Source organism: Heliangelus exortis, chromosome 2 (assembly GCF_036169615.1).
Source record: "Heliangelus exortis chromosome 2, bHelExo1.hap1, whole genome shotgun sequence".
NCBI classification, from domain to species: Eukaryota; Metazoa; Chordata; class Aves; order Apodiformes; family Trochilidae; genus Heliangelus; species Heliangelus exortis.
Genome location: NC_092423.1, coordinates 127,477,755 through 127,505,510, shown reverse-complemented (window position 1 = coordinate 127,505,510; position 27,756 = coordinate 127,477,755). Strand labels below are relative to the sequence as shown.

The 27,756-nt window shown below is 40.9% G+C and overlaps 1 protein-coding gene across 1 annotated transcript; it reads left to right on the top strand.

Annotated features, from left to right (window-relative positions):
* The first annotated feature begins 256 nt into the window (after positions 1-256).
* Positions 257-26,850, top strand: CDH17 (cadherin 17). The gene is made up of 18 exons (XM_071737951.1): positions 257-385; positions 2,417-2,486; positions 5,229-5,327; positions 5,979-6,116; positions 7,903-8,041; positions 9,225-9,383; positions 10,045-10,244; positions 11,880-12,011; positions 12,911-13,061; positions 13,805-14,020; positions 15,219-15,295; positions 16,608-16,799; positions 18,064-18,308; positions 20,122-20,252; positions 21,078-21,314; positions 23,244-23,360; positions 23,466-23,582; positions 26,103-26,850. Exons 2-18 carry the CDS (start codon positions 2,442-2,444, stop codon positions 26,210-26,212), a joined length of 2,505 nt encoding a protein of 834 aa, XP_071594052.1. The 5' UTR covers positions 257-385; positions 2,417-2,441; the 3' UTR covers positions 26,213-26,850.
* The last annotated feature ends 906 nt before the right edge of the window (positions 26,851-27,756 follow it).

Here is a 27,756-nt window from a genome sequence, read left to right as displayed (position 1 = left end):
TCTTCACCAGATAGAGAGCTGTCTCCTCCTCTTCTACAGAATGGAAAACTTTCATCCTCCGGCTCCAGCCTGTGCCCCACCTGTCCATTCCTTGCAGCCCTGCTGAAAAAAATGAATTGAGAAAGGAAATCCTGCAAGACATAAAGATACAGAAGTCTGTAAATGGTCTCACAGCTACAGTGCTTCCTTACATGGCTCCTGTTTCATACCACACCTAGTCATTAAGAATCAATAATTCTCCATGCTGTTAATGTTTGAACTGCTGAACCTCTAGGGCGAGTCTGAGGAACTATAAACTGTGAACAGACACTACCTGTGCAAAGGTGATTGTTGCAGCTGAAAGAAAGAAGCATTTTTAGAACAAAATAAGCTTTTCATGTTACAGGTAAGGGATGATCTAACTGTTATTTCGTGGAAATATTTTAAAAGCTGAAGCAAGGGTTTTGATGAAGTCTTTTCTGGCAGCATTGGGAACTCAGCTGTCCTTGTAAAATGGATGACTGCTGTGATAAAGCTTAGTCTGGTTTGTATTTGAATTGGATCAATTTCCTCTGTTTTCTCTTTATTGAATTGAACATCTGAAATCAAGCCTTAAAGGAAAATCAACATTTTTGTTTCTTATGGAACCAAACACTTGTGATTGTTACTGATCTTTAACCTCTTGGGATATTCTTTGTTCTCTGAATGTTTATTATTGAAAGTTACTGGGATATTGTACGTGGTTATCCTAGAGATTTCTGTTCAGGCAGGGGAACCATAAGGGATTTTTAGGGATATAACACCAAGATGAAACTAAGAAATGAGGAAAATATGGCTCATGTCACCAGCCAGATCTTGGCCTGTTTTTAGTTATGCTGGTCCTATTCTAATCCTGATACTATTATTGAAACCTTTTGTATTAGTGTATATATGCTGAAACTATTCTGAGTGATGGAGTAGTATGAATTTTGGGGCTTCAATCCTTGGCAGTGAATACTTCCTGAGACTTGTTAGCAGCTTCCAGGCAGAAGTGAATGTTTGAGGGCTGATCGAGCCTCTCATCCTGGCCTTGCAGTAGGCACCATAAATGGCACAACATTAGGGAATGATATATATATTCAAAGAGGAGGGAACAGCAAAAGCACTTACCACACAAACGTACAAAATGGCCGTTTCCACTTCTGTGTCTTGGTTCAAAGTGCCTCCTGAAGAGGTTCAAAGTGTCTTCTCTACACTTCTGTCTTACCTGCACCAAACCCAGCTCCTCTGGCTGCAGGCAGCTTACAGGGAGTTCACCTTCAGCCCTTGTTTCCTGGCAAATTTAATTATTTTGCTGATCACCACTTGTGTCAAAGGACTGTAATTTTATTTTCTCCCAGTGGCCATGCAGCCAGCTCCTGCTCAAGGAAGGAGCTCAGTGATTTCAAAGGGTGGGAATGCACACACAAAAAGATGCTGCTCAGCTTGGGATTTGCGAGATAGAGTCCTGTGACATGTCCTAAAAAGAATGTTGGGGACAACAGCAGTGTGGACAGCAGTTTCTGTATTTACAGATCCTTTTTAGTCAGCTGTTGAAGAAAGAGAAGGGGAGGGGTGGAGGAAAGGTGTGATGGGAAGCCCAAGTGGGAAGGCATCTGGAGGGATTGAATTGAATTCTTCTGCCCAGTGAATTCTTCTTGGGAGCCTCCATGGGACAGAGCTGTGGTGGCTGAAGGATACCTGAGTTGTGAGCCAGGGAACATGGAGCAGCACTGAAGATGGCAGCACTGTGCACCAGCTTCATCCCTCTTCAGAGCCAGCCTCCTCCTTTTTGTTAAAATAGAGAAGTAGTGAGAAAGCAAAATTTGGTTTCTGAGGAGCCCATTTAGTTTCCAGGAGGATGTAACACAAGTGACTCCAGCATGTGCTCAGCATTTTTTGAAATTCAAGGCAGACAGTGTTCATTGGACTTGGGAGCATGTCCAAGGACATCCTTGGCTGCTCGTTTCCAGCAGCCATGTAGTTCTAAGGGGTACAGACACCTCTGGCTTTCCTCTGCCTCTGCAAGCTGCACTGAACACTTGATTTTTGTAACCAAAGACAGAGGCCTGAGGATGCTGGTTGCAAGGCTTTCATCTTCTTGTGGTTATAGTGTTTCCTGTGAACGTGCTGTTGCCTTTGGTAAAGCAGAAATGAAAATGGGGCTTGAGTGACACAGAATCGTTGCAACAACGAGGTTGCGTGGCTTAAAATTTTGTGTCTGTTTCAATCTCACCAGCCTGGTGATGCTATCAGTCTCATCTCCCTTGGGAGTGACACTTGGTCCTTCAGAGACCACTCCTTGTCTCTCTCTCCCCACAGCTTTGGGGAAACTTGGAGTTTCCAACTGTAGCCTTTAGTCACAAATAGATTGGGCCACCTCTGCGGGGTTAAAGTGCCTATTGCCTCTTCATTGCAGGAACCAAAGAGAAGCACATGCCAGTATGTTTAAGCTGTGTGGACTTCAATTTCTACTTGTCATTCACTTGGTGAGTTACAGCTTTTCCTTCTTTTATCTGGGAGCAAATGGCAAAGGTTGCCTGTGAGCTGTGAGCTCCATCCAACCCACAGGGCAGGTCAGGCTGGCAGTTTCTGCCCGCAGCGTGGGGTGTGGGAGCCTGGCCCCATTATGTGTGTGACCCCGTGGCCAAAAGTTAAGAAGATGTGTCAGTCAATAGAGAAAAAAAAAAAAAACAAACAACAAAAACCAAAGCAAACAAACATAAAAACCCCCAAAAAACCCCGACCTAGAAGAAACTGATTTACCTATCTTGCTTCCTGGGCCTCCCTGCCAGAAATTATTTCTTCTGTCAAATGGATTTCATGCTAGATGAGATTTAAAAATACTGAAACAAATCAAAGAGTGAAGATATCTGCATCATGTGCACGTGTGTTATAATTCATACATGTGCTGACATATTAAGTGTATTCTAAGGCATTTAATGGCACAGAGTTTAAACCACATCTATGAATTATTTATCTTCATTATTCCATCTATAAGAATCCTTTTTCAGAGGACTTTCTAGAGGTGAGATACATTAATTACACTATATATGGGCCTCATTTATTAAATTTAATTGAGTTATTGATGTCTGTAAAGGTTACAATGGTGGCTTCTACTTTACAATTTAAATGAGCAGCAGAGATAAAAAATGAGTTAAATCCAAGAAATTCCTCAGAATATGGAGACCCTGGGGGTGAGGTTGATGTGCAGTAGTGAGTAACTCCTTTTTCCTTCCCATTTCAAGAGCTGCTGTCTGTGGCAGTGCTGATCCCCATGGAGCCACTCCATGGTCATTACAGCTGCCTTCAAAAGGGATGCCAGCCCAACACAGGCCAAAAAGAAAGCCCCATTTTCCCTCTAGGCCCCTGAGTAGTGATTCATGCCGTAGACATACGTTAGGAAATATTTATGGTCCACATAAAGTAATTTTAATTGACAGGAAGAGATATCTTTTACTTCCTTCACAGCCTGTACTTTGAACCTTTTGGGTTTTATAGCATCAGCCTTTGTTCCTCCATGGCAAGGAACATGACAAGAAAACCCGTGTAAAAAATGGGTCTCTGGCAGCCCACCAGTGTGACATGGGGACAGCTGTAGCAGGTCAGAACCAGACTTGTTTTCTCGTCCCTGGCAGAGGCTGGCAGTCAGCATTTAGCAAAAATAATAAAGGGTGTCTGCAAAGTTCTCTTTCCTGTTATTTGTACATTTTACATGGCACCTTTTTTATACTATTTTTCTACTGTCACCAGTGTAGCCACCCACTCCTTCCCCAGTTCTCACAATCCTCTTGTTTTACTGTTTGCATAAAGAGTCACAAACCCCTGTAGGTGTGGAGGGCAACATCTCTGCCTATTATTAACCAGAATCTGGAGTTATTCAGACACTGCTTGAGACACAGACTCATAGAGCAGTGCTTTAGGGTAAATGGCATTGAACTTAGCTATGTTTTTGTCATAGCCAGGATTCAGTTTTCCCTTGGTAATACGTAAGCTGTGCTTCTCTGTGAGAGGCTGAATAGCTGTCCCAGCAGCAGTAGGACCAAATCCAGGGGAAAAGTCATGCAGCAGAGGACACCCACTCCTGGAGCCTGGCTCCATGGGTTGATGGAAAGTGTGGCCATAGCACTCTGGATCTATAAAGCAGAAAGAAGTAATGTGTACACCAGAAGAATGATGGAGCCCTAATTCTGGCAGGCAGCCCCTCAGCATTATCAAGATCTTGGTGTCAGGGTGGTATGAGCAGCCATTCAGGGGAGTTTGGTCTTGCCACTGTAGAAACAGGTAGATTGTCTGAACCATAGGCTAAACTGTCTTGTGGGCAAAAGCTGCTCCAGAAGGCTGCTATTTGCTTTGATTTTTCTGTTTGAAAGCAAGAACAACCATGAAATACTGGGGCAGGTCTATGTCTGGAGAACTTTGGGCACTAGGGAGGAAGTATTTATAAAATTCATGTAAAACTCATTATAAATCTGCCAGGAAAAGCACATGGGGAGACATTTCTAGCCATTAGGAAGAAAGGAGAAGCTGAGACATTTGCATGGCATTTTTGCCATGCAAACACAAGATCAGTAGGAATTTTTTTCCCTGGCTGTGTATTGCACTCACAAGCAACTGGTGTGAAGGCACAGGGCCTGAGCAGCTTGCCAAGGTCACTGAGGGTGATGGGGAAGGGGATCTTGGGAGGCCCACCTTCCCCCGTTACAAAAAAGTTTTGGATCTACTAAACAAAAAAAAAAACAAAACAAAAACCCCAAAAGCCCCAATTCTTCTCCACAGCCAGTAGTGACAGTGGGTCACACCAGTGACACTGAGGTGTCCTGACACACTTGTGGCCACATGACTGTGCAGGTCCTTTATGGGATGTAGTTGGTCCTGATGGAGACACAGGGGGGATCCAGAAATACCTTTATGAAGTTCCTCTTGCCCACAGTCTATCCTCAGCTCTTGAGTCCTTCTGCTTGCTCTTGAAGATAGATGAAAAATAATTATGTAATCATAGAGCAGGGCCCAAATGTTTGGTTTAAAATTAATTAATAAATAACACTGCCTTTAAAAATGGATGTGTGCTAAGGAACCTGGAGATGTTCCAGGCAAACCAGTAAGAATTTCCCCCACTCTACTACAGCAAAAAAGCTTCAAGAGGCTCAGTGACAGCTAACTGCTATTCATGCATGGGAGCAGCAAACATCCCTCAGCTGCTCTCCTCCATCCTTTTCTCTCTCTCATAGGCTATCTGCCAGAATGTGGGGGACTTGCATGTGAGTGGACCTCTGAAGGATATGGATTTCTCTATTCCAGAAGGAGAGGGAATGCGCTTCATTTACCAGGTAATTGCATCTCTTGGTCTCCACTCTGGTCAAAAACCTCGTGGTTCTCACACCCTGACCTCATGGGCAGAATTGTCATCTGTGCTGGTGGGAAGAAAAAATCCCCTGAGAGGATCTGAAATTAACTTTGACTTCCTCTATCTGGGAGTTCAAGAGTCTACATTCAAAAAGCAGGAGGCAACGCTTCTTCCAAACACATTTTTAAAAGTGTTTAAGACAAGGATTAATAAAATCAACATTCATAGAGAATGGGTTTCCATGAAACTTGTGACATCGTTTTTCTTCTGCTGTGAGGTTTTCTTCCCAAAGCCATAACCACACAAGGACAGATGCAGCTCTGGGGCAAATGGAAGATGTGTGTCATTTTTTTCCATTCCTGTGTTCAGACAAAGCCCTTTCCTAAGCAGATGTTTGCTTTGGAAAGAAACCACAGATGGGATTTCCTGCAGCAATCAGGAAATAATGTGAAAACTCCTCTGTTGGGGATAAGAAAAGAGCAGATTTGATTAAGCAGACTCTTGGAATATCATTCCCTTAACGAAGAACACTGTTGACAGTAGATTGTAAAAAAACCCAAAACCTGAAATTATTCAGATTACAGTGAAAATCTTGAAAAAATATGACTCCCCCTCTGATTTTTGCCCTTTCTAGTTCACACTTGAGCCACCTGCTGTGAGTTTCAGACTGACTGGTGAAAAAGATGGAATAATTGACATTGTGCCAAAGACAGGCATTCTGTATCTCAATGGATCTCTGGACTGGGAGACCAAAGCAGTGCACAGGTTGCAGGTAAAACAAAATGAAAAAAAGCAAAACAAAGAATGAAAAATAGTATGGGAGGGTTATTTATATTCATCCATTTTTTTGTGAACTTGAAATTAATGGAAAACTCCTAAATGTCAAATTCTTTCTTTTGTCTATGTTTACAGACAGCTTTTTCATTTTTACTATTGAGCTTTGTTGATATGGCTTTGTAGTGCTGGAAGTGTTTGCACAGGAAAATGCTCCTTAGCACAGAAAGGTTATGTTGAGACAACATAAATCACCCCAGTCCTTTAGTCAAGGACACTTGACTGGAGGTGAAACTTGGCCCTATGAATGAGATTCTCTCCCTGAAGAGAGATAACACGTGATAAGGTGAATTTCACAGCTGGAATGGAAAAATTAATTATTGTAATCTTCTTAGGAAGATTATAATCTATTTGGTGACAAATGGTGTGAGTAAATGACATTTATACACAGGGGCACTGGCCTAACCTCTGTTAGGTAAGAGCAGAAAGCTGTTTGGCAGATGTTGGAGGCTATTAGGGGAAAGAGCATTGTGTGCTTATCCTGCTGTTACACTTTTTTCATATGGATATCATCAAGAACACTGCTGGGAACAGGACAGCTTCTAGATGATCTTTTGGTCTCAGTATAGCATTGTGCTCTTATTCTGTGTCAAAAGTTGCATTACCTTTCTTTGAGGCAGTAGCAGCTGTGAAGAACATGATCTTCGGAATTTAAATATCTGAACAAAGTACATGGTGATGTTATAGGTAGCTTTAATGATCTTTCTAAAGTCTGGTACCTCAGGTTTAATGGTTTCAGTGTTCTTAGCTTTAAAGGAGCCTTGGACTGGAGTTAGAAAGGACAATTTCCTAGACCCAGAAGTTACTAAACCTAAACATGGGAATCCTTTACAGACCCGAAGAAGTGATGATAGAACTGAAAAATGATACTTGATAAATAGTAATTATTTGTTCTTTTATGTGCAGACAAAATACAGTCTAGCAGATAGTCATAGGATGGTTTGGTTTGTAAGGGACATTAAAGATCATTTAGTCCCAAACCCATCACCATGGGCAGGGACACCTCCCACTAGAAGGAGCTGCTCCCAGCCCCATCCAACCTGACCTTTTTGGCCCTCCTCTGGACCAGCTCCAAGAGCTCCAAGTCCCTCTTGTGTTGAGGGTTCCAGAATATGTAATATATATTGGTGCTTTATATATCATGTATAACATACGTAATATATGTACTATATGTGGAATAATATATACTTGGTGCTTTAAAAAAGAAAGATGAAAAATAAGAGTTCAAATTATTTGGTTAAAAATGTAATTAGAACTAAGTTTTCTTTACAAACCCCTGGATCTCAGCCTATTTCTCTGGCTGATATTTATAGCAGCACACCTGAGTCCACTATATCATTTTGGGTTTTCTCTTCACTCTTTAGAAAGTATCTATTTCTATTTAAAGAAAAGCATGAAGTATAAGTTGTGCAAGAACACAGGTAGTCTGCAGAGAGTGTAAGTGACAAATTTCCCTCTGAAAAGTGTCATCAGACACAGAAGCAGAAGCAGGTTATTTTGTTTTGTTAGGGTTTTATGATTTTAGGTTAGGTTTTTAGGTGGTGAATTTTTGTCACTGAGTTACTGTGGTAAATTTGTCCTTGTAGACAGAGCCAGCCAGTGATGGCTCTCAACAGAATTGCATCACAGTAATAATGACTTTTGGCATCCTGATGATCATTTATGCCTTTTAATTAATTTCCATGAAAATATTTATTTGCTGTTCCTTCTTTTTCTGAATCAAGGTGGAAGGCCTGGATGAAAAGGGAGAGGTAGTGAAAGGTCCATATGCTGTTACAATAAATGTGCAGGATGTCAATGACAACCCACCAGAATTTGACCAGGAAAAGTACACTGGAGTAGTGAGGCAGAACTCCCGTCCAGGTAATCATTGTAATAATTAAATATAGTTAATAGGAATCTAAGTAGATTAGTTAAGGAGGAAGATAGAGTGGGTGCTATACTTCAGCAAGCTGAAAAATGATAAGTTTTCCTTCCCACAGGATTGTACAAAATAAGGATACAAGCAGGTATAATGAAAGAGCAAAGAGGTGACCACCCTGTGGTGTAAAGGGATGAGTGTAATAGAAATATCTCACAGTAATTATTGCTCTGCAAGTATCACTTAACAGCAAATATTGCTGCTTTCTCCATTGCACTGAAAAGATCCCAGTGCTAGGAGTTTAAAAGTTGCTGAAGACTAAACAGAAAGAGAATGCTAAGAATATGTAATTTTTGTGCACCAGCAAAGTAAAATGCCAGTGTAGAGATGGGGTATGTGTTTAGTGTGACTGATGCTTTTCTTCTCAGAATGCAGGCTGAACCTTAGTATTTAGGGGAGAGTCTTAGATTATGGGTTGCAGTGATTCAGTCCAGAAATCTGGTAAGTATCAAAAGTTTGAGACCCACACCTTGGAAATGAAACAAAGGACTCAGACAGCTGTTATCACTGTGACTATGCACTCAAGAAGAAACTTTTGTGAAAAAATACACATATAAATCTCCATCAGGTCAGGAAATGATTCTGCAGTATTTTACTGTATTCTACTGCATCCAAGTAAAAAAGGGTTTTAATGTTACATTAGTGGTTAAAAGGCAAAAATTAATTCATGTTACCATGTACTTCTGTATTTTTTTAACTGTGTGATTGTCCATTTAATTATAACTGTGTCACAGCTGTACAGAATTTTTATCAAGCTGCTTTGAGTTGCCTTGTCTTGTATAAGGACTGCAGAGCAGCCTTAAAGAAGTAGATCAGTGAGATACATTCTGAATGTGGGCACTCTTGAGTGATAGATATCTCTCTGAGTTATCCCTGTTACCTTTTTCATCAACTGATCTTCACAACTGCTGTGATCCTACTGAGCAGAGCTGGTGGAGGGAGGACCTGTGGGATGGCAGACAGACAACATAGCCTCCATACACATCCATGGCTTACCACAAGAGAAGCATTATGAAACAGCAGGTCCCCATAAGCTGCCTTCCTAGCTTGAGACCTCTGATCAAATGGAGTGTGTGTTGAGGTTTCAGTCTGCTCTTACCACTGCTTCTTCTCTAATCTGAGCAGGCAAGCCCTTCATGCAAGTCCATGCCACTGACCGTGATGATCCTGCAACTCCCCATGCAAAGCTGACATACAGCATTCTCCATCATTTCCCCAACCCTTACTCAGAAATGCTTTTCCAGATTGATAATGCAACTGGAGAGATCTCACCAAGTAAGGCAGGTATGTAAAAGGATTCTTGTTTGTCAAAATGCAAGTGTGAGTTCTTGGATGTACCTAGGAACAAAACAACCCCACAGCTCTTATGTTAAGTTCTGGACAAAAGCAGTCAGTGGGAGGTACTCCACTGAGGCCCTTTTTTGGGGAGGGAACTTTCTTTGTGTCCCACCAAATTCAAGGGAAGTTAGCAGAAATGGAGATTGGGATCCCAAAGCGCTTTGAGAAGAGAGGTGGACCTTTGGTCCTCTGGAATATGATGAGTCAGATATTGGGGTTATTTCTCCTTCTCAAAATTTAGAAGACCAAAAACACTAACATGAGAAATGCAGAGAAAACTCAGCTGTCCAGATGATCCTAACTAAATTGCAATCATTTAAACTCCCTGTGTCTTCTGCTGGGCTGAACAAGTGCTTCACTGGGGTGAGGAATATTCAGTGCAACATGAAAAGACAGCACAGAAGATTAATATGATTCCATCCACACAGTCCTGTGCTGCATCATTCAGAGAAGCCAGAGGAAGCAGCTTGCTGAGAGCTGGCACAGAGGCTCATGTAAAGAGTGAGCCTGGAGCAGCTGAAGCAGCATGGTGCATGTAGGAGAAAATGGGCAGGGGAATCTGCACAGCTTCTACTTCATTTCACTCGGCTCTTTGCTCTGTCTCTAGGCTCTTATTACTTAGATCCTGCAAAGCAGGACACCTTCACACTTGTTGTCACTGTGAAGGACATGGCAGGGATGACAACAAATGCTTTCACCAGCAGCGCTGATGTGATCATCACTGTGAAGGAGAGCCTGTGGAAAGCTCCCCCCATCATCCACATCCAAGAAAACTCAACCCAGGTGCACCCTGTCACCATCGCTCAGGTAGGGCTCTTGTCTCCATCCTTGCATCTCTCCTTGTTGTCACAGAGTAATTTTCTCCCAGCTATGTGTAAAGGTGTCCCTGCAGCTCTTAACACCAGGCACTTCAGAGGACTTTGGTACCTCTGGGATATTTTTTATATGGTATCCTTTGGAAATTATCTTTAGTGCAAGTTTCATTAACTTATTGTTAGTAAGAAAGTTAATGGTTTGAAGGTGACTGAGATACAGTCAATGCAAACACTGTGAGTGACTGGACTTTGCTCTTCAGTTTGGAGAGGCTGTTAGCAGTGCCTGTGTGTAAGAATATTCCCTGGAGAGAGGAAATGTTTGGAGAATTATGTTAGAGTGTAATGACTGGAAGGAAACAAGTGCTTTACAAGGCTGTTTGGCACAATATGAAAGATCAAGCTGTTGAGACACTCCGAAGGAGTTCCTAGACAGACATATGGCAGCTGCGTGACTCTGTGGAGGTGCTGCTCTTCTCTCCTGGTGGGTTTCTTTGAGCACTTCCAGCCTCCCTCTAACACCATGGACCCTTCAGGCTTTGGGCAGAGCTAACCTGTTGAAGGTTATTTGGAGGTTAGCTACTTCCATCCACAAAAGAGCCTGTCAGGGGACCAGCCCCACTGCAACTCTGCTGTGGGCATCTCTCTGCTCTCATGGGACCAGTTTCATGTGACACAGCACAACTGCCCTCCTTCATCATCCTGCATCCCCATGATATTCTTACGAAAACACAAAATATTTTGCCAGTAACTTCAGACTGATAGTGATGTATACATCAGTAAATATTAACTACCAGGCCAGCAGCCTTTTCAAAATGTTTGACTTTGAAAAATGCCTTGGCACTGACACCCCCAATGCTGTCATCCCTTGGACATGGCAGGATTCCTTGGATCCTGTTTGCAAGAGTTATGTACTCAGGGCTATTCCCACTGGCCTCAATGACAGCTCAAGGAAGTCCAGAGTGAAAACAGGTGGAAGAAAAACTAGCATGCAACAGTGCTCCTGTTCTGGGGTCACTTGTATATAAATTTCAGGTGGCATCCAATGACATTTTGATTCTGCGTAGGGGAAAAAAAATGCAGTTGTTGCTGTATAGTATAGAGCATAAAGAGTAATACTAACTCCCTCATTGATTTGGCAATGAATTTACTGCATTTCATTTAAAATTTGAAGGACTCCACTAAAGATCCTTCATTGTGCAGCTAGGAACTGGATATCTTGGTTTTTTGTTCCATATCTCTGAATTTGATAAACCAAAACAACAAGCAGGAACAGTATAAGGAGGTGGAATGAATTATTATAAAGACATTCAAATACATAGAATGCTTTTTTCTCATGTATCACCATTTAGCTCCACATCCCAAAACTCTTATATAAAAAAGATTTGTCAAAACCCATTTGGACAGCTGGAGAAACTAAAAAAAGAAAATGGTTTCACTACAACAACTCAGAGAACAGCCTTTATTCTGTTTTTCTGCAACTCATCCCAAGACCCTGCCAGACTGTTAATTTTCTGGTTTGTGAACCTAACAGGAATGCAGTTTTTTCTGTTTGCAGTCCAGAAATGGTCCCTGTTAAATCTCAGTCTACACTTCAGACTTTCTATGCTGACTTATTTTTGTGTTTTAGGTGTATTCAAATGAGCCAGATGTAATTTATGACCTTTTTGAAAAAGAAAAGCTTCCCAGGCTCCCATTTTCCATTGATCAGAAAGGGGTTATTTATGTGACAGAGCCACTGGACAGGGAAGAAGACGATTCTGTAAGTAAATATGTGAAACATCACTGGTGGGGGAGACTGTAGCAATAAGCTGACTATTGGTGTAGGAGTAAAGATGAGAAAGCTCACTAGAAAGGACAGAGGGCAAAAAAGAAATAAGACTTTATTTTAATTTCTGTTTGGGAATGACTTGATAGACATGAAAGCACATTCATCTACTAAACTGTAACCAACCTGCAGTTTGCTACCCCACAATGTTTTTCCAAGGGTCTGGCAGCAGTAATCACTGTCTACAGTATGTGTGTAATGTACTACAAGGACCAACCTTAGCAGGACTGTATGTGCATGAGCAAGAGGTAGGCAGCACCATGTGTGGAGGGACTGCAGGAGATTTGGATGTTTCAGATCTACTCCAGATGCCAGGGGTCCAAGTGATCTCTTCACAGCAGACACAGGAGAAGCAGAGTTTAACTTGCAGTTTCAACTATAAAGTTACCCAGAAGCTCCCCATCTGTGGGTCTTTTAGCCAGAAAACCCTCTGTCCCATTTTGTCCTTAAAGGAATTATTGGCACAGAAAAAGCCAGAGATCAGATAGGCTGGAGAAATCCTATCTCTGTATGTGGCAGTTGAATTTGCAATGTGACAAAAATAAGACAGTCCTGGTTTTCTTGAATTTTTGTGAGACCAAGTTCAAAGTGCAATACAGTGTTCTGGGCTTTTAAATTCTTTTGAGAATTCAGACTTTGGGCACTACGTGGTGATGGAAGAGGTCTCAATTAAACTTAGTGGGAAAACTAAACAAACATATGAGAGAATATCTCATTTGCATGGAATATTCCCATAGCTACAAATTTAAATGCAATGTTGTCAAATATTGTCAAAATATTGTCAAAAATGTTGTGAATATACAACACATCTAATCTAAATATTGTTATTGCAGTATACTTTCTTTGCTGTCACAAAAGATAACAAAGGAGAACTGGTGGACAAACCTCTGCAGATCCAGGTTATTGTGGAAGACATCAATGACAATCCCCCTGTGTGCCAGGAGGCCATCACTGTAATTGAAGTTCAGGAAAATGAAGGTGAAGGTAAGAAAACAGCTTTTAACACTCTTTTTTTAACACTCTTTTATACACATCATTCTAGTCCTGTTCTTGTTTACAGATGGGTGCAAATAAAGCTAAAAATTCTGAATCCCAAAGAGTAAAATGTCACTCTCCAAAAGAAATGTTTTCTTGTGCAAATAGCCCTGTTACTTTCACTTCAATAATTATTCAGAAAGGCTTTCAATAACCTGAGAAAGACAGACCCAAGACTCCTGTTTAAAAATAGCTGCTCCATTTAAAATATAAAAATTGCATTTTACAGTAACCACGGTTTTAGACAACTGCTTTGAATGTATAAGAAAAAAACAACCGTGTTACTACTAATAAGAAGACATTGCTCTAAGAGTCACATGAGCCCATGTTCCCCTCATCCAGATGCTCCTCCAGGCCTTTGACTTCAGTGAACCTTTAGCAAAATCTCTCCCCAAGTCTTTGCATCAGTTATTTGGTTTTAAGGCTGAAGTATCTGTTGTTACAGTCACTTCTGATCAAAACATGCAGCCCAGTCCTTTTGGACTGCCCCAGGCCCAAAACAGCTTGTTGGGATGCTAGAGGAAAAATTCCCAGCAGCCAGATGATTGTATCCATTGCAGTGTTTTCCATGTGGTTGTATTTTTATTGCCCCTCTACCCTCTGCATTGGTGTCGCTCTCATCAGTGGGCACCTCTGGGGAGGAGCAGGGCCACTGCATTATCTGACTGACTCTGATCTCTCCTCTGGCCCAGGCAGTAATATTGGCACCCTGATTGCTACAGACATGGATAAGAAGGACACCCTTAACTCCCGTCTCCAGTTCAAAATTGAAAGTCAGGATCCTGCTGTTCCTTCAAGTCACCTGTTCCGCATCCAGCAGGACACAGGGATTTTGCAGCTGACCACCCACTCCTTAAACAAGCGCATTGCACCCAACTATTCCCTGAAGGTGCTGGTGACAGACTCAGGTATGTAATGCCTCCTACATCAGAATAACTTTGTTCACACCAGCAACCCCCATGATCAGTGGGGGATGAAAGGAGACCTGGAGGGTTCACTGGACTGGCAGCAGCCCTGAGTTCTGGCTTAGTACATCTCAAGATGCAGGGAGGTTAATCATGATTTTTAATTCAAGTGTGGAAGGAATCCAGTTCTATGGCAGTGTGGATAAATTGGGATGCTTGTTAACAAGTACTCCAATAAGACTTTTCTTTCCCCGAGGGGAAAAAAATGAAGATATCGTAATTGTGGTTTTCCCCAAAAATCTTTCAAAGGGATTCACTCCTGAGAGAGTCCAGATAACGTGTTTTAACTTTCAAAAAAGATTCTTGTCCACTATATAATTTCCCAGCAGTCCTTTGTGGTTCACAGAATGAAAAGAAAATCAAACTCCATACTAAGGCTTAAACTAAATTCCTTATGTTAAGGAAAACTTGTGGATGGAGGACCTGGTTTGTAAAGAAAGCAATATGACATGTCTGCAAATGAAAAAGCCTCACTTAGGGAGATGATATGAAAACCTTGCAGAGGAAAAAGCTGGTGATTTGTTTTGGATGCTTATTTGAGTTCCATACAAAGAGTTTTGTTTATAATATCTCTTATCTTTCAGCTCATGAAACACATTTGTAAAAAAACAAAATCCAGCAACATACAAATAGCACTCAATCAGAGTATGCTTTTGAAATCACAGACCCCTGTTGCTATGTGCTCCAGTAGCACTAAGATTTACATAGATATGAAGACTGTCTGGCTGTAGCATAAATGAGGGTGCTGTCTGATGGCCTGACAAGAGGACAAGGTAGCATAGCAACCTGGGGCTTACTTTTTGACATGCAAAAGTGGTATTGAGAAAGGTAACACAATTCGTACCTGTTATCATCCTGGCATAGGGGTATGGTTTAAAAAAAAAAGAAAAAAAAAGAGAGGGAAATGGAATGGAACAGGATGGGACAATGCTGAAAAAATTGGGATATGGTGACTAGTAAAATAGAATGGGGTTTCCACTGATTAAGAGGTTTTGGAGATCAAGTGCTTTTTAAAGAGCAGGACTTTTCTTGGATTGGGCAATCTGGCAGTGCTCAGTTTTGCTCACAGTGAGCACTTTGGAAGGAAAGTTATTTTTAGGAGAAGGGTTGCTGTGACATTATCTGTTGTCTTTCCATACAGTATTCCAAACCATTTGTGACGTGCAAATACATGTCATTGACATCAATGATCAGATTCCCATCTTTGAAAAATCAGATGTGAGTATTTTTCATGCCATTGTCGATGTCCCAATAACTTCTGACAAATGTCTGAGCATACGTTCAATGCCTATAGAAGGTTAATGGGAAACTAACCATTTGCAGAGCAAGGAACAGAGCAATCCACTAATGAAAATAAAGGCAGATGCCAAAAACTGATGCAAAGCCTGCATATAAGCTTCTTCTAGACAGTGAACTGTGGGACTGAGTCATAGTTAATTCTGGAATATAAGGTAATTTGCTCAGTAGAAAACTGCGTGTGTAGAAAAAATGATGCATTAAAGCAGTTCATTCCAGAAATGTAAGTTCAGAAAGAAAATTAAAATTACTTAAAATATCTAAATGTAAAAGAGTTAACATCTCCCAAGTTCCCTTCCAAACACAATAGCAATGTATCTAGAAAAGCCAGAAGGTAAATGGAAATAAAAGGTTCTGTTCACTTTAACCCCAAACAGCAGTCAAGTGATCCACGCTCAAACGTGTACCTGCTGACCCTTGGGTCGGGCTCTCACCTTTCGCTCTAGTGGAGGTGCTGGGACCTGGCAGAGAGATCTGCAGACCTTCTGTGACTTCTACCTGCTGGTCCAAGCCTTCCTGCAGGCACTGGAGTGTCTACATTTAAGTGTCTAAGTTCCCCCCATACTTGTAAATACTACAGGTGGTGGGCTCAGAAAAGCTGTCTGGCTCATCACGTGTAGGTTTTTGGGCTTTACAGACTGCATTGTCCAGCTCTCTATTGATGATAACAGGAGCTTAGACACATGCAGACTAGATGCCTACATAGCAGGCTGTTGACTTTCTCATGTTAAGGTCTCAGTCCAGGACCCAGTCTCAAGATGAGACTGTTGGGTCAGGGCACACATCAAACAGAGTAAATGGAGCCAGGCTGCCGATGAGGCAATAGCCCATGGTGCATAAACATTCAATGGTTTCAATAGAGGAGGTAAAGATTTGGGACTGTTGCTAAAACAGTAACTTACCCACTGAGATCCCATCAAGAGATCCCATCACTTTTGATAAATGTATGGCTAAAAAAAAAAAAGCTCTAGTTTCCACCTTGCAGCTCTGGGTTTCTTGGGGCAGCAAGGCTGCTCATTTGTACTGCTGCAAGACACTTCACTAATGCTTTTGTGTATCTCTATAACCTGGTTATGTCTCTGCTGTGAAGAGCACCCACTGCTTCCTCCCTCACACAGCTGCTGTGGGTTGAAATACATCCACACTAGTGGCTCACAAGCTTGTTGTCACATACAAGTGTTTATCTGCAGATGGTGCTCCATGTGTCGTGTTTCAACCATCTCTCTCTCCTCAGTATCACAATGTGACTGTTGCAGAAAGTGTCCCAGTAGGAACAGTGATATTAGAAATTCAAGCTACTGATGGAGATGAGCCTTTCACAGGGAGCTCCCACATCATTTACCAAGTGAAGGAAGGAGATCCCAGTAACTCGTTCATCATAGAAACAGATTCTGAAACAAACCGAGGGTTCGTCAAGATTAACAAGGTGAATATATGGGTTTAATCTTCTCCTTTACATATATATGTGTGCATTTATTTATATATATATATATGTATGCACATATATATATATATATACACATCTGTCATAAGCAGTAACTGCCCTGTTGATGATTTGTGGAGGGGCAAGTGCTGGATGGTAGTGGGGTAAGCACACCCTAAGCATGGTGCAGACTGAAGGAAGTCACACTTCTGGGCTCAGGCACTGCCTCTGCTGTTCTCTATCCACCCACTGCCACCAGCAGCTTCCCCCACTGGCTCTACTGTGGGTCCTTTCTCCAGCAGAGCAGGCTCTGGCTAAGGAAGTAAGTCATCATGTATTATAAGTTTTAGAAAAATGGCATTATTCCAGTTATTTTGCAGCAGCATTTCTGAAAAAGCAAGTAAATGCTTCCATGGGTTGTGGTTGTGGTGGTGGGCTGCCACAGGGCAGATCTTCCTCCCTTCTGGTGCTCTGGGCATTTAGTGGCTTTTGCAATGGGGGGATACAAGTAAGACCTGTGTGTCTCAGTGTTAGGATGGAAGACAACTTGTCCCTGATGAGGCAAACATTAACTGTGACAAAGCCAAGATCAGGGTGTGCTGCAGTAGGTGATACGTCCCATATGTTGAATGGTGGAGACAGGAATATAATGAGCACGTTTGCTGCATCCATGAATTTCAACAGCAAAACTGCACTTCCTTTGAAATCAGCCTTCTCAATGGTGCTTGAACTACAAGTCCAGAAAGCCTGCCACTCATTTTCCAGTGGATGACAGGTTGCTTTCATCCAGCTCATCTGCCACAGGCTGGGCCAAAGGCAAGTACATGCAATGTTTGGTGCACCATCTGCAGGCTCAACCTCAGCATCATTTTTTCCCAAGGAGGAAATTGTGAGAAACTTTGTGGTGAACCAACCCTTGCAAGACTTTTGTTACCCACGGGTCACTCAAGGCCTTCTTGTACAGAGCTATAAATACTATTTCTGTAAACAGGATATAGTTATTAAAGTTAGTCAGGCAGGTGGCAACATTATTAGGAAACACAGTTGCTGTGGAGGCTTCTAAATGGGCATAGGGTTTAATTTAAATTGACTGTTCCCAGTGTCATTTTACTCCAGACTGCTCTCCTTTTCTTCATCTGCATCTGGGATGCAATCTCTTCCTTGAGAAGAGGGGGACTGTGTGGTTTCCCATGGGATCTCCCCACAAAACTGGAGCCATTGCTTAGAGTACCAGTTTTTAAATTTTTTTTTTTCCTAATTTATCCAGGCTCTTGATTTTGAAGCACATCCAGTGTATGACCTGGTGATCAACGCCACAAACCCTGAACCTTTGGTGCCTGGTGTGCAGTACAACTCAAGCTCCCTTGCCTTGTTCAAAGTTTTTGTAACAGATGTGGATGAGCCACCTGTTTTCCATGCTACAGTTTACAAAGAAACAGTGTCAGAAGACATTCCTGTCAATACCCTGGTCATGACGGTGGAGGCCTCTGATCCTGAGGGGGATACTGTACGGTAAAAAAGAATGACCATGATTTATTTATTAAATTTAGGAAATTATTCTCAAAGAAGTACAAGGAAAACATGCCCAATATTTGGCATGCATAAAAATACTCCTATGCCAAAGTCTCATCTCCTACTAGAAGGTGGAGGTGTGGGGGTGTGATGGCTGGTGACCCATCTGCAATAGAGAGTGGGGAAGTGCTTTTCTAACCAGCTTTCTCTCTGTGATGTGAAAAGCACAAGACAGCAGGACCCTTGGACCATTAAACTAAGAGGGAAGAAGGCCCATAAATCTTTTCAGGAAAAAGGAAGATCTGGTCTGAAAATAACAGGATTTCCATACCTGTAATGCCTTTAACAAATGAAAGAAGGATTTGCTGTGTACCCCTAAGAACCAATAGGACAGTAGTTGCTTCTCATGTCACACAGGAAAACACACAGGGTTTTTCTCCACTGAAACATGCAAACTGTAGTGAAGCTCAACTCTACAACTGTCTATTGAATAATTTTATTTTCCAGCTGCCAAATGGGATATGCCTGCTTACACTGCAGATGCAAAGCTCTGTACAAGACAACTCCTTCTCTCTGTGCAAAACCTCAAACTGGCCTCATTCAGTAGCCCAATGCCATGTTGTATTGTCAGGTCAGCTTTAATGCCTGCCAGCTCATGGATCTATGAACAATGCTGTATTGCATGGTGTAAATGCACCTGACACAGTAGGATCAGATAGAAGAGTTGTTTGGGTCTCTGGCAGCACAATTCCAGCTGGGATGCTGAACAGATCAACCCAAAATAAACAATCCTTGAAATGTAACTAAAATTTAGCAAAACACCAAGTAGTTAATGGAGTTGCAGAATATGACTGTCAGGCCTCCCATGGATTTCTATTCCCAGAGGTTTCTCATCTGGCTTTTTACTTTCCTCCAAACTTTTGGGAATTTAGCATGTTTGGCCTTCTGTCAAACTGGTTTGAAAATGAGCCACATAGTCCAGAAGCTCTGGGGGAAGATAACAGAGACAGGGATTCATATTTACATAAACCACATTTCTGCTAAAAAATAGGTGAAAGGACATTTTTAAAAAGCAAGAGATGTAGAAGGATGTCAGTATGCTCTTTTTGATGCAAGGCATATTGAAAGAACAAAAGCATTCAATGAGAAGATCAGGTCACATCTACTCAAACAAAGTCCTCTGCTTTAACTGGGTCAGATGTTCATGGTTAAATCTGTATAAGTAAATACTCAGAGACTTTGAGGTTTTTTTTAAACAGTAATATAAGGGCAATTACTTGGAAATGTTTAAAGCACTCTTTGTTCCAAGGCTGCCCTGATGGTAATTATGGGCTGCTCCAGACTGGCAGCAGATGAGCACTGTAGTGTACCTCAGAGTTCTGGCCTTTTGCTGATCAAAAAAAAGAGTGCCAGACTGCACTGATCTCTCTGCACCCCAACCAAACCAAGGCAAGGGAGATGTGATGGGAATAGAGAGACATGGGGCTGGGACAGAGCACACTTCTGGACCAAAAGCTCAGGAGCACCCCAGGTTTCCCAGTTAGCAGGACAGTGGAGTTGGAGTATACAGGCTGGAGAAGCAGCAGTGTTCCCACGCTTCTGCTCTCACTCTTTATCCTCAGTGATTTTGGCCTCTCTCCCTGTCTTTCTCTCCTGGTTGGCTGTCATACTGGGAATGTTCCAAGAACTTTTTCTTTTAGTACAACTGTAATCAAGCCCCTTGCTTATAATCAATAGAGAAACGTTTGTTTTTTCCAGCAGTTTTTTCTGATTTGGAATAGCATTTGTGACTTTTTCTTATTTCTTTCCAAAGATACTCCTTAGAAGGTGATGTGAGGAAATGGCTGAGGATTGATTCAACCACTGGGCAGATATACACAGCTTCTGCTTTGGATCGAGAACAGCAAGAAATATACATGGTTGATGTTGTTGCATCAGAGCTAAGTAAGCTATGAAACAACTGCATATACACACAGAAGAATTCTTGTACTTCTCATGTCTAAACGCATGACAAATACAGTGAGGTTGAGGAATCTCCTTCTCTGAAGACATTCAAACTCCACCTGGACCACATTCCTGTGTGACCTACTTTAGGTGATCCTGCTCTGGCAGGGAGGTTGGACTTCATCTTTTGAGGTCCCTTCCAAATTCTAACATTCTGTGATTCTGTGAACATGTGATACATCCTTAGAAAGATATATTTCTTAAGAACTTTCTTAAAAGACATCTTAATGTAGATAATGAGAATGAGAATAACTTTCATTAAGTTAGCTATCACGTGCTCATATATTGCTTGAGCCTTGTGGCCTATAGAGAAGACTAGAATTTCTTCTGTATCTTCACCATCAGAATTTTCTGCCACTTTTTTTTTTTTTTTTCTCTATAGCTATCAAGATTTTAGTCTTTCTTTCAGGCTTCTTGAAAACATCCCTGAACAGTAACTTGCAGTCTTGTGCATAATTTAAGTTTATTATGAATAAACCAAACACAGTAGTTTGAAATGCATCAGGTCTCCCAGTTCCTGTCTATCTTTCCCCTTTTGCTTGCTAGTGTTTTATAGCTAGCAAGAGTTGGGGGTAAATAAATGATACATTTTAAAAAGTGGCAGCAGCAGTCACGAGTTCCTCAGGACCTCTTGAGACCTTTCCTCTGCAACTGAGAAGCAGGATGCTGCTGCCTGCCTGATGGTCTGCAAGAGCTGCAAATGAAACAGCCCAGAGTGTAAGTCCAAGATGTGCACACAACTTTGAATTCTGTTAAACTCTACAGATAATGCAGCTCAGAAGTCCAAAGCAGCCTTGACTCTACACTTAAGTGATGTGAATGACAACGCTCCACAGTTAGTTATGGATCATCCCACCTTCTTCTGCCACCCACTCCGTGGAGGAGAGAGAGCTTTAATCCAAGCTACTGATGCTGATGAACAGTGGTATTACTCAAAGTTTACTTTTTCTCTTGCGGATGATATGGATGCAAAAAGAAGATGGGAAATCTCAAAAGTCAATGGTAAGTTAATAAAGCTCTTCTTATAGTGATGTGGAACTCAGTATACTGGGAGATATACAGAAATATTTAATTCCTTTTAATTTCTATTATTGCATATCTGGTATTCCACGTGGAAAAAGAAATCAGGTTAAGAAATTATGTGCAATTTGGCATTTGGATTCGTGTGAACACCTAAGTCATTAGTAATTTTTTCAAGAGATTATGCGTAGTATGTCACAAGCTAAAATGTCACTAGTATTTATGAAAGAAGAAATGTGAGACTAAAATATACCATATGCTTAAATGAATACAAATCACTTATACTAAAAAAAGTAGAGTAATTCACAAACTGCCTATTCCTGACTGTTAATGTACAAAGGGAATTCATGCCTCAAAAACCGACTGGAATTATACGAAGAGGATCAGTAAGCACATTGATAGATCCTTAGCCAATAGATCCTGACTGAATTCCTAAAAAATATATGGTGTAGAATCCCACAAGAGAAAGTTGGGTTGCCATTAAGTGAAAGGGATAAGTTTTGAGAAGATAAATAATAATTTAAAATTCAGGAATTGGAGTATATGGTCAGCTCTTGAACTGAAGGTAGTTCATGTGTGCTTTTCCAAAGGGGTTTTTGCTAGGACCAGTGTAGGTCAATAAATATGGGTGTGCAATGAGGAGACAAAGTTTACTCATATACAAAGTTATCTGAGCAGGAACTAAGTGCAAAGAATTGCAGGACATCCTTGCAGGACTGATTTTGTTGATCAATAAAATGGTGGCAGAGTGAAATGAACCTTGGACTCCCAAATTCACATTTGATATCTTGGGTGCTGAGCTGACTGTTACGAGTCCCACGTGAGACCTGTAAGCCATTCCACTAAAGTGTGAGGTCAAGTTATCAATAGTGTTCAGAAAAGCAAATCAAATATTGGGAATTATTAGGAAAGGACTACAGAAGAAATCAGAGAACATTATTGTGCCCCTGTATAAATCCATTGCTTGTTCAGATCTTGAACTCTTGTCTCTCAGTCTCCAAAACAAAGCTGGAACCTGGTTCAGATAGAGTGGCAAGAATAGTTAGAGTTTTGAAATAGCCTGATGTGAGGAAGTGTATGAAAGCAGCGAAGTTGCTATGTTTAACTTAGAAGAGAATAGGGAACAAAACACAATAGAAGCCTATAAAATAATGAATGCTGTTCAAGACAGCCAGAGTTTCATCGTTTGCCCTCTCTTCCAGTACACAATCCTGGGACATTCAAATGGAGCTTATGGGAGTTATTTCCAATGTATATAAAAGGAGGAGGTAGCTACCTGTGGAATTTGTTGTGTATGTAGAAAACTTCTACAAGTTTAAAGTAGGAAATTTTACTCATTCAAGAAGTCCTTGAGCTAAAAATGGTTGAAGCCTGGGAGAGCATTAGGAGGAAATAAAATACATGGTTGCTTTCTTGTTGTAATCTCCACTTATTCCAGAAACAAGATAGTCCCACTAATAGACCTCTGGTCTGATCCCAATGGCTGCTATAATTTTTCCCAAGTTTTAAAACATCTTAGATGTGATAATGCAAGTGTGCTAGAAGGGTGGTCTGTCCTACTAAGATGTCTTGGGAACAATTTAAATTGGTTATGGTTTCTATAAACATAGAGGGATATTCTTGGTTTAGATGTGATGCTATCAGTGCAGCACTACACAAGATAAGATTTTGCCTGCTATAGAAATTAGGAAGGAAATTATCTAACCACACTGTGCTAGAATCCAAAATAGGCAGTCAGATAGGTTTTTTTACTTTGTGTCTGCATACCACTGAGATCAGAGGAGACATAAGGAAAATAAGAACTCCCATCATGTGCAAAACAGGGTTAAAAAGGAGCATTTGCAACTGTTATGAATACTGAGCTAGATTTCTTTCTTGTGCTGACATGAATGTCCCATTTCCTACTTACAGCTACTCATGCTTACCTCTCTCCAAAACATACTAACTTTGAAGAAAAGCTGTATTATGTTCCAGTAATAATTAATGACAACGGAAAACCACCTTTGGAAGGAAAAGTGAATCTTAAAGGTATATATACACAGCACTATTAATTTCAAGATAACAGTTACATTCACGAATAATCAAACTGGATTGCTAAGCTACTCATTAACCTCATGGCATTTCTTTTTGCAGTAACCATCTGCAGGTGTTCAAGTGAAAAGTCGTGTTTTATCGAAATAGACCGTGAGCACTCCTGGCCAACACCCGGCCAGGCATTTGGGACTCTTTTTGGTGTCCTGCTCATCATAGGTAGGTTACTTTTTCTTGGTTGATATGAAGCCAGGTCTCCAAGATATGATGGTGCTCCTGCATTTCTGACACTGATTCACTTGTTGGTGAAGAGATGACAAGAATGTTGCAGAATGAACAAAAGAGGGAAGATCTCATGGTTGTGTATCATGATTGCTGCAAATCTGTACATTTTTGGCCATAAAAGTAACTTTCTTTGGCCTGTGCTTCTGGATGTACATACAATAGGACTGCAAGAAGCCATGACAGAAGAAAATTCTGCACTTGTAGAATATTATCTATTCATTGTTACCTACTGCTTTTCTCCTGTCAGGGAAGGGGCTGGACCCTCATCTTTGCTTTGAGATTATAGTGAAAATAGTGAAGCATCAAGAGATGTCATACTTACAATGTCTGTACCTGTAGCTTACAATTATTATTTTATTGACCTGTTTCAGCTTCATAGGTTTCCATTTTTCATCTGGAGAATTGCTTTGAGCTGTGGGACACTGGCATTTACATGAACGAAATAGTTATAGTGTTAAGTAGCAGTGAACAGTGTTATATCCTTATAGGTATGACGTGATGTAACTTCAACAAGTTGCTTAAAACTTTTTCCAAAACAAGAGAAAATCCTTTTTCATTTCAGAATGGAATAGAGTAGAGTAGAGTAGAGTAGAGTAGAGTAGAGTAGAGTAGAGTAGAGTAGAGTAGAGTAAAACAGAACCATGAATCTTCTCATCCCACTGTTGGACATCCAGAGGGATGCTGTGAGGGACAGCATCAAAAGTTTACCAAAATTCAGAGAAATATATCCACCACCTTCCCTTCGCCCACTAGGCAGGTGACCTTATCATAGCAGGATATCAGATTAGTTAAGCAGGATTTTCCCTTTGGGAAGCCATGCTGACTATAACTGATAATAGCATTATTCAGCAGTACCCCATATTTGATCTTCTCCATAATTTTCCCAGGATCTGAATTTGGACTAACAGGTTTGTAGCTCCCTGGGTCTTCCCTCATGGCCTTTTTGTCTAGCTTCCAGTTAGCAGGGACCTTCAAAGAGTCCCAAAACCTTTGGTAAATGATGGAGAGGGGTCCTTCCTTAAATCCTTTGGTTCCTTCAGTGTTCTACTTATTAGTGTAGGTGGGAAAGATGACTGTTGATGGGATCCAGTCCTATGTGAGGTGAAGAGCAAGAAGAATTGAATGCTCTGTCCTGTTTTGGATGTGATGGGCACAAGAGCCAGACTGGGAAACTGTGACTCAGCTTTAGAGAGGGGAGGGAGCATGAAAGACCCGTGGAGAAAATAAAAGAAAAAGAACAAAATACATTACAGACCTCATACTCAAAAAAGTTGGATTAAATTAGAGGATGAAAGGGAATAAACCCAAGAACTTATATAAGTTACCATTTCTTCAATTCTAAAAGAAAAGAGAATGAGTCTCCAGGAACAAGTTTGATACATGAAAAGACAAAATAAGCTCTGTGTTGATTTCCTTTTGCAATATACAAGCCCCCAAAACAATAGAAAATGCCAATGTATATGTGATGCATATATGTTTTCCTTTGAAGGTAACAGGGAAAAATATTAAATTCAAAGGACTTACAATGGAAGATGCCATACTCAGACCATGCATTTGATGAAGAAACACCTCAAACTTCATCTTCTGAATCTCTGTTCAAGCTTCTCACCTCACTTATTTCTGCACATTGTGTTAGTTTGATCCTTCATTACAGGGCCACATTTAAGTGAAAAACATGTCAGATAACTGACTAAAGATGTTTTCATTATAAGAGGGCTGATTAGCTTCAGAGACCATTGCAAAAATTACTGCTACTTTATGATTTAAAAAAAATACTGTGTGTGAAGTTCATAAGGGATTTTGAAAAGAATTCCTGAAATGAAATTGCAAGTTTATTCAATAGGAAGTTTTTTTCACTGTAAAGACAAAACCGGGTGTTAGCCTCTCAGGTGGACTTAGGAGGAATCAGGTGGGAGAGACAAACCCAATGAGAAGTATGTAAAGATTTTATGAAACCTGGAGAGATTACAAACACTGAAGTTGGTCCCAAAGCTCAGAAGAAATGACCACAAAAACAGACAATGTTTTTTATTGAGTTTTGCTGTCACTGGTCTCAGCTTTGCTGTGACAGATTCATCATTCCATTGAGGGCTAAAAATCAGGGATTACAGTTCAAGACAAACATGATAAATCACTGTTCAAAGGGAAGAGGTATAAAAAAAATACTTTGCCATCTGGTCAGACCCTAGAGAAGTTCTCCTTTGGAAGAGGTCTCCTGAGCCCTGAGGCATCTGATGCTGCCAACCAGTGCCTCAAGTCCCTGAACTTGAGTTGGAAACACTGTTGGTCCAACACTGCATGTTCATTCCCCAAAGCCATTTGCTTCTGTTCAAGAGGTAAAACAGTATGGGCATAACATATGGGTATAACAGTATGGGCATAACAGTGGGGGTGTCAGATCCTTTTCAGAAGGTTTTCTTTTCCTCTTACTGATGAGTGCTCTCTGTTTTTCAGGTTTAATCGTAGGTTGTGCCTTTTTTCACATGAAAAACAAAGAGAAAAATGAACCGAAGAGTGCTCAGAAAGATGCAAAGGATAAGTCTGAACTCAATAGACTGGCTTAAGGACTGTTTCATCAAGAGAAAAAAATGCCCTTTGGGCTGAGAAGGAGTGAACTCTGTAGTTCCCAAAGCCCAGAAGTGTACTATCACAAACTGAGGATACAAACATCCAAAAATAGGCTCTCAGGGTTTTGTCCTCATTTTTTGTATATAGTACTATTCAGTCATGAAACAAAAAGTCTATGTACACTCCAGCAGCAGCCATTAATAAGAATATCAGCTCTGACTGAAGTGTTTACTCATGACAACACCAAATCCTGAGCTCCTGTGAGGATCGATTCATGGGATCAGCCTTCTCTGTATGGCAGCTGAAGTAAATAAAGATTTCCACAGGACTAGGACTTACCTAGCTGCACATCTTCTGCCCTTTCCATCTCAATAAATTACTGAATAGCAGAAAGGGAAACAAAGCCCTGTGCTACATTTAGAGATGTCTCATGAAGCTACAGGAATCTCTCAGACTCTCAGCAAAGGAGCAAACCAGTCTGTGAAGCACCATGGCCTTTTGTTTGAGTTTTTAAGTTAAAAAAGTACATGCTGACTCATATGGAATTGGGTAATGTGCTGGTTTATCATACTGCTGCAAATATAGTTCTTGCCCCCCTACCCATTAGATAAGAATAAAAGTGTTCTTTACAGTTTTTAGTGTCTGCATATTTTATTTGGATCTAGAAAAGAGAGGGTGCATGGAAGCATTGCTGCTTGGTTATCTGTTGTATTAACCCTTACTTTTGCATAACACAGACTAAAAATAGATCTGAGGACAGAGTGATACATGTCTGGCTGATTAAAGATGCAATGATTGCTGGATCTTGGTTTCAGTAAAATGTATTTGAGCCCAGGATGACACTCAAGGAAGGAAAGCTTTTCTCCTGAAAACATGCCTATAGAAGGGCATTTTTAGTGACAGTTTGAGGGAGTTTTTCTTTTAAGCTATAAATAAAAGCTGACAAATATTGTGTTAAACTGAAAAGACAATATACTTTTGAAAACACTGAAGAAAAGGTCATATGGAAAAGAGTATGTTTGTTTACGCAGGATTTTTTTAATAGCTTTTGCATGCAGCACAGACCTCGAAAGAGAAGAGCACTTTTTTGGTAGCATTGCATTATAATAGGTTTTCCTAGAATGCTGCCAGCAAAAATTTTGGTTTTGGGCTTCAGCTACGCAACCCAATTGTTGTACCTCTTACCCCAGCTTCCCCAGCTGTTGAAGCTCTGTTATTTGCTGTGGGGCTCACTGCTGGAACGTATTTATTTTATGATGGGAATGCAATCCATTATATTTGGAAAGTATGACATTCAGTTACGTCAGTGTATCCAGGGATTGGGATAAGTATATTGTTTTATAAATAAAGGAGCCAAAGTTCAGGAGTCGTTGTACTTGTGTGTACCAGTACCACTTTATCTGAAGATGAGGAAAATGTGCAGAAGTTCCTCTTTGCTTTGTCTCCCTGGCCTGCCTTTCTGCTTACTAATTTTACCCAAACTCTTGTTTTCAACAGTTAATTTTCTGTGAGAGTGTCAATAGTTTCTTGTCTTATTTAC

Coding starts and splice junctions, on each gene's coding strand:
- CDH17 (XM_071737951.1), top strand. CDS start 2,442: ATGTTTAAGCTGTGTGGACTTCAATTTCTACTTGTCATTCACTTG. Junction 16,800..18,063: donor GGTTCGTCAAGATTAACAAG/GTGAATATATGG, acceptor TAATTTATCCAG/GCTCTTGATTTTGAAGCACA. Junction 21,315..23,243: donor GGAAATCTCAAAAGTCAATG/GTAAGTTAATAA, acceptor TCCTACTTACAG/CTACTCATGCTTACCTCTCT.